Source organism: Coffea arabica, chromosome 11c (assembly GCF_036785885.1).
Source record: "Coffea arabica cultivar ET-39 chromosome 11c, Coffea Arabica ET-39 HiFi, whole genome shotgun sequence".
Taxonomy (NCBI): domain Eukaryota; kingdom Viridiplantae; phylum Streptophyta; class Magnoliopsida; order Gentianales; family Rubiaceae; genus Coffea; species Coffea arabica.
Genome location: NC_092330.1, coordinates 38,530,135 through 38,536,309, shown reverse-complemented (window position 1 = coordinate 38,536,309; position 6,175 = coordinate 38,530,135). Strand labels below are relative to the sequence as shown.

General features: G+C 37.1%; 2 protein-coding genes across 2 annotated transcripts; one reads left to right on the top strand and one right to left on the bottom strand.

The window, feature by feature from the left end:
• Nucleotides 1-582: 582 nt before the first annotated feature.
• On the top strand, nt 583-3,247 carry LOC113715698 (isoeugenol synthase 1). The gene is made up of 5 exons (XM_027239986.2): nt 583-863; nt 1,326-1,460; nt 1,640-1,868; nt 2,334-2,537; nt 2,822-3,247. Exons 1-5 carry the CDS (start codon nt 675-677, stop codon nt 3,019-3,021), a joined length of 957 nt encoding a protein of 318 aa, XP_027095787.1. The 5' UTR covers nt 583-674; the 3' UTR covers nt 3,022-3,247.
• A 1,305-nt stretch (nt 3,248-4,552) lies between these two features.
• LOC113716190 (putative fasciclin-like arabinogalactan protein 20) lies at nt 4,553-5,656 on the bottom strand. The gene has a single exon (XM_027240484.1). The coding sequence runs from the start codon at nt 5,654-5,656 to the stop codon at nt 4,553-4,555; it is 1,104 nt and encodes a 367-aa protein (XP_027096285.1).
• Between the last annotated feature and the right edge of the window lie 519 nt (nt 5,657-6,175).

The following is a 6,175-nucleotide window of genomic DNA, read 5'->3' as shown; positions in this document are numbered from 1 at the left end:
CCTCCACTTCTTGACTCCACATTAAAAATACTCGTCATAGCGTAGACTCTTCAACAGATAATAATGACATTGAAAAAGATTATATTACACTTAACTCCTTCGAAGTCCACTAGAATTATGAGTTGGTTACACAAATATTCTTAAATACAAATTTCCTCCCACATATTACAAGTAATATATCATAAACTTAAATCATGTAACAAGATATTGTATATAACTACTCCTTGTAACTGCCCTTTTGATATCATAGATAGAGAAGAGTCATTATGATTGAAGTATAAGAGCAAAAATGAAAGCTTAAAAAGGCTGACAAGTCAGATCAATGTGATTTTAAGAGTTGGAGGGTAAGAAAGATGAATTATAATCAGGAGGTTTTGACTTCAACACCCCCACACTTACCAAAAAAAAAAAAAGTGATTTTAAAAGTTAAGGGTGCATTAATTAAATATGAAATCATGGAGTAGGTAAGTATAATTTCCTGAATAGGAAGTGTCAGAGACTTGTTATCACAGCCACCACACAATGTAACATATTCAGCCAACCAGTCTTGGATGAGCAGTGGAGTCAACAAACTGTTGGTTATAAAAGGGCTTATGCTCTGAAGATTGAAGAGCAACGCAAGATACTACTTGGTAGCGAGGAAGGAAAAGCAGAGGAAAGATCTTTTAGAGAAAATGGCTCCAACGAAGAGCAAGATATTGATATTTGCAGCCACAGGTTACCTTGGAAAATATATGGTGGACGCAAGCGTTTCTCTTGGCCATCCAACCTATGTCTATATCCGTCCACTCAAGCCGACTACTGATTCTACAAAGCTTCAACTGCTCAAAGAATTCGAATCAATGGGAGTCACCATTTTCCAAGTAATTGAATTTATCGTCTTGAATTTTCAGTGTTATTGTAGACAAAAAAAAAAAAAAAAACTGTATCTTTATTTGCATATCAAACTTACGTGCATCAACAATTAGTAGTAATTTCTGTTTGAGGAGTTCTTTTGCCTTTTTTTAAAACCAACTATCAAAATGAATTTTTTTTTTTAAATGTGTTCCACTTAAAAAGAAAGCGCCCTTAAGGACTATTTCTTGATTTCTATTGCAGTCTCCAGCTTCTCAAAAGATTAACAACTGATCAATAGACAACAAGACATTACCTCTGTTGTGCAAAAATTTGATGGATTATGACCTTATTTTGTTGTTATCTTTACTTGTATTCTTCCACACAATTTACTTGCAACCGTACACTTGGCCGTAGGATGAGTGGCTCTCTTCCACATGCTACAGCGATTCAACAAAACCATGCACTGATCAATTGCTTTTGGGATATAGGGAGAACTTGATGAACATGAGAAGCTGGTTTCTGTGCTTCGACAAGTAGATGTGGTCATATCAACTCTAGCCGTCCCACAGCATCTTGAACAATTCAAAATCATTAATGCCATGAAAGAGGCAGGCAACATCAAGGTAAAACTCACTGAGTTTCCATGCTAAACCAAATGGGTTCAAAGAGGAAAGATTTGTTTAATTTGGTGGCTCGTGCTACTAGTTAGTTAGTACCATCTACATACGTTTACAATAGATATAACTATTATGATATTTTCCTAGAATTAGGCATTGTGCGATTTCTCTTGTTTGGGTTTCAGAGATTTGTTCCTTCAGAATTTGGAAATGAAGTTGATAGAGTGAGTGGACTTCCACCGTTTGAAGCTTTACTTGATAACAAGAGGAAGGTGAGGAGGGCAATTGAAGCAGCTGGAATTCCATTTACATACGTGTCTGCAAATTCATTTGCAGCTTACTTCGTAGATTACTTGCTTCATCCACATCAAAAGACAGATGAAGTTACTGTATATGGGAGCGGTGAAGCCAAGGGTACGTGCCCTAAGATGATAATATTTTACATTTCAAGAAAATATGCACAATTTTTTTTTCCAATGAACGAGTACCCAAGAGGTATCAGTAATATAGATAGTTTATGATTTACTTAAAGAATGCTATATACCAATTGAACTTCCCTGGTTCAACATTAAAGAATGATTAATGAACAAATTGTTGAGAGTAAATTGGATGACTTTGGCCAATTGAAAAATGAATCTTCCCTAACACATGCACGCGAGGCCACATTCACAGCATGCAGCAGACAAGATGAATTAAAGATGCCATCGCTATGGTAGTTGCCAAATTGAATGTGCAGAAATGCTAAGCTCATTACTGGAATAATTAATTCACTGAAAAGCAAATGACTACTGCACTTACTAATTGCCTAATCAAATAAACATTAGCTCGGATACTTATTCTCAATTATGTTTGTGATCGCAAGTTTCTTATTGGATGCAGCCGTGTTGAACTACGAGGAGGACGTTGCAATCTATACAATCAGGGCAGCAACAGATCCAAGAGTAGAAAAGCGTGTCATCATCTACAGACCTCCTAAAAATATTGTCTCGCAGCTGGATCTGATTTCTTCATGGGAGAAAAAGACTGGACGTACAATGAAAATAACCCATCTTCCCGAGGAAGAAGTGGTCAAGCTCACTGAAAGTAAGAATACTATTTTCATCTTTTTTTTCTCACGAAAAAACCCTCTCAAGTGTGACAAAATTTAGTTGAAGTTTTAACGTTTTCTAACAATTCAATCTACTAATTCTTGTATGAGTTTTTGTTCATCATGCATATTAGAGATAGGAAAGAAACGTTATGCCAAATGTGTGTTTTCATAGCTATAGATGGACAGAAAAGTTAGGCATTGATTTGATCCCTTCATCGTTATGACACAATTTCATGCACTAAATGAGTAACATCAGAGACTGTTGGTTTTTCTGCAGCGTTGCCTGTTCCAGACAATATTTCAGTGGCCATTCTTCATAATATATACATCAAAGGTGATCAAACGAGCTTTGAGTTAACAGAGAATGACTTGGAAGCCTCCAAGCTTTATCCTGATCACAACTACACCTCAGTTGATGATCTTCTCAACCGGTGTCTGGTTGACCCTCCCAAACCCAAGTTGGCTGCATTTGTTTAAACTGCTTTTTCTAATCCCATTTGTCCAATTTGGTGTTTCCTTTAGCTTTGTTTTCTTCCTCTCTCTCTCTCTCTCTTTTATCCTCTTTTAATCGTTTTCTCATGATTATCTGGTGCTACTTGTATTTCTAAGTCTATTATCTATGACTTGCACGAAAGGTACTAATATGTTATCCCGACTTCTGGCCCTTGTATTAAAAACTTCTTCTCTACTTCATTTTCAGCAATTCACAGCTTCTACTATTTCTTTGAACTTTATTCTCAATACAAGAATGCTACTTCCATCAGTTGGAATTTTTAACGGAAACAAAAATCAAGGTTGAGGGCATCAAAATCTTGAGAAGCATCAAACACAATGAGTAGTCCACACATTACTCGCTCAAATATCAACGTTTGATCCAACTGCATATCAGAAAAAAGATCACAGACCAAGAAAATGAAATCATCAAGACCAAAAATCTCAAGATTCAGAGCAGAAACTCGGGCATTTCGGCGAACACAAGACAGCTGAGAGCATCACGGTTAAAGAAAATATGCACACTTTAAAACAGGGAGAATTGCAGAAAAGTGCTCAACCTTTTAAAACCTGATTCTGCATTATTATTCCTGTTTAGAACCAGTTCAACCCTCAGTTGGCCGGAGTTTAGATATTTATGTGCCTATGCTCAATTATGAAGTCGACAGAATCAAGCTCTTAAGTCAAACCATTATAAAATTTTGAAAGCATTAATATGGGATGCTCGACAAGTACAGTTAAGAATATACTATACATTTGTTTGCACATATACTCAAAGTCAATAAGAATATATATACACTTAATTTGCTTATTTATTCAAAATAAAAAAAAAATAGAAATTATCCTTAATGCAATTTCTGCGAAAGAGTCGGTATCTCAGCCCACTCAATTCTCAAAACTTTACCCAAAGCCAAAAAGCCTTTGTAAGACCCTTTACTAAACAACTTAAGCCCACTAATCAACACCAATGCCCGATCTTCTCCAACCCAAAGTCCCACCCACTTTTCTATTCTTTTGACCTTTTTGGGGAGACAAGTTTGGCCTAAAGATTATAAGGAAATTCATTTATTTATTCTTGGTGCATTTTTCTTACATTGATTTTATCCAAGTGATTTTATTTATCAAAATTTTGGGATATTCATAGTATAGCATCTAAAGCTCCACCTCAATCTAACTACAGATCAACGAGAATTTCATTCAAAAATTTACTTATCTAAACAGCAGCCAACTTCAAGAAATTCAATCAAGAAGAAAACACTGACAAAAAGATTTACGTTTCATATCCTGATTAATCCTTTCAAATTTTACAGCACAAAACTCTCCAGTTCCCTTTTGATATCATGATTGATCCTTTCAACTTTTACAGTAGAAGCTCTTCATTTTCACAAATATTGAATACAAAAAAAAAAAAAATCAATCAAAAGTAATAAGGGAAAGCGAGGAAGTCTATGCCAATCTTTCAACACCCATCCTGCTGAATATACAATCGACAAGAAGAAACAGAAAAACAGAGAGCTCAGAATTCACTACGATCGGGGGAAGGACAATTTCCCTCAACTTTCTTCTTCTCAAATTTCATGAAAGATGTCTCTGCAGTATCCTCATCTGCACCGTCCAATACTGGTATCATCTCCCTCACACCGTGAATTGCAATCCCTTCATTCTCGTATAATCCTGGAGCAGTAATCTCAACCCCATTAATCATCACTTTATCACCAGATTTCTGGATTTTCATGCTAAGCTCCTCAACATAGTTTCTGAAAACAGTCTCATTTGCAATCCCATTGAGCTCATTCCAATTAAGCTTACAGGGTAACAAATGCCTCAAGAAAATGGATGAATACAGAAGAAAATTCCCGGAATCCCCAATCAAAGCCTCATCCACAGGGGCAAAAATAGTCAGTTTTGTCTCATTCTCAGAAGGGATTTTATCGGAATCCACAAAGCCCATCAATTGCAAGTCCAGAAAAGTGGCAAAAATTGAATAACCCCTTGATTTTAGTACCCCTGATGCCTCCTTATACCGTGAAAAGGTACTGAATTTCACGCATTCTGGGTTGGAGTTTATGACTGACTGAGGAGCGGGAAGAGCGAAATTAGGCTCAAAGAAATTTTCCACTGCAAAAACCACAACAGAGCCATCATCATAGACGGGTGAGCCGGAAATTTCAACATTGTTGATGGAAATTTTGGTGGGGTTTTCGAATGAGGTGGTGATAAAGACGGAAGCATGGGTTTTTGACAGGGTTGGGATGGGGGAAGAAAATGGCAGAGAACTGAGTGATTCGAGGGAAAGAGAAAGTGGCGAGAAGTGGAGGAGGAGCAGGGAGAGTGAAGGCTGGCCTGCAGCAGCAAAGGCGGAATCAGGCGGAGTAAATATGGTCAGCGAAGATGGAAAGCTGATGAAACGGGGTTGATCAAGGAGGAGATTTAAAGTGAGGGACATGGCATTGTAGCCTGAATTCGATAGGGTCTCTGCTGCATTCAAAAGAGACTGTGGCGGCGACGGTGGTGGAGGCTGTGGTTGTGGGGAAGTTGATGGCGGCGGGGATTGGAGTTGGGCGAGGGAGAGGAGGGAAAAGAGAGTGAGGAGAGAGAGGAAAACACTGAGGGAAGCCATGCTTTCTCGACTGTGTGAGTGTGTGTTCTGCGTGTAGGGAGGGACGACAAATGCAACTGTTTACGGTTTGGTGATGGTTTTATTCAGGCTCGTTGGGCGGCGGAGGGGATTTGGAGGGAAAATATTGTGGGGACACGTGTTCAAAGGCTATTGAGTCTGTTACTGGTTAGTTACCTTTTTTTTTTTGACAAATTATTTTTCTTCACATTGAATAGTTACCCATGCATTTTCACCACTTTTTTTTTGGGCAAATATAGGATTTGTCCATGTAATAGTTTCATTTTTTTTCTTTCTTGAAATGAGCTTTAGAATTAGTTATCTTGGATATATTTTTGAGAAAATGACATCAATTTTTTCTCACATTTTATCTATGTTAAAATTTAGTTTCTCACATACAAAATAAAGCATATTATCCTCTCACAAATCCAATATATATATATATATATATATATATCTTTGAGCACATATTCGCTGTAAAAATCGTGTGTATCGGATTTTAGGAATTTAAAGGGCAAAATT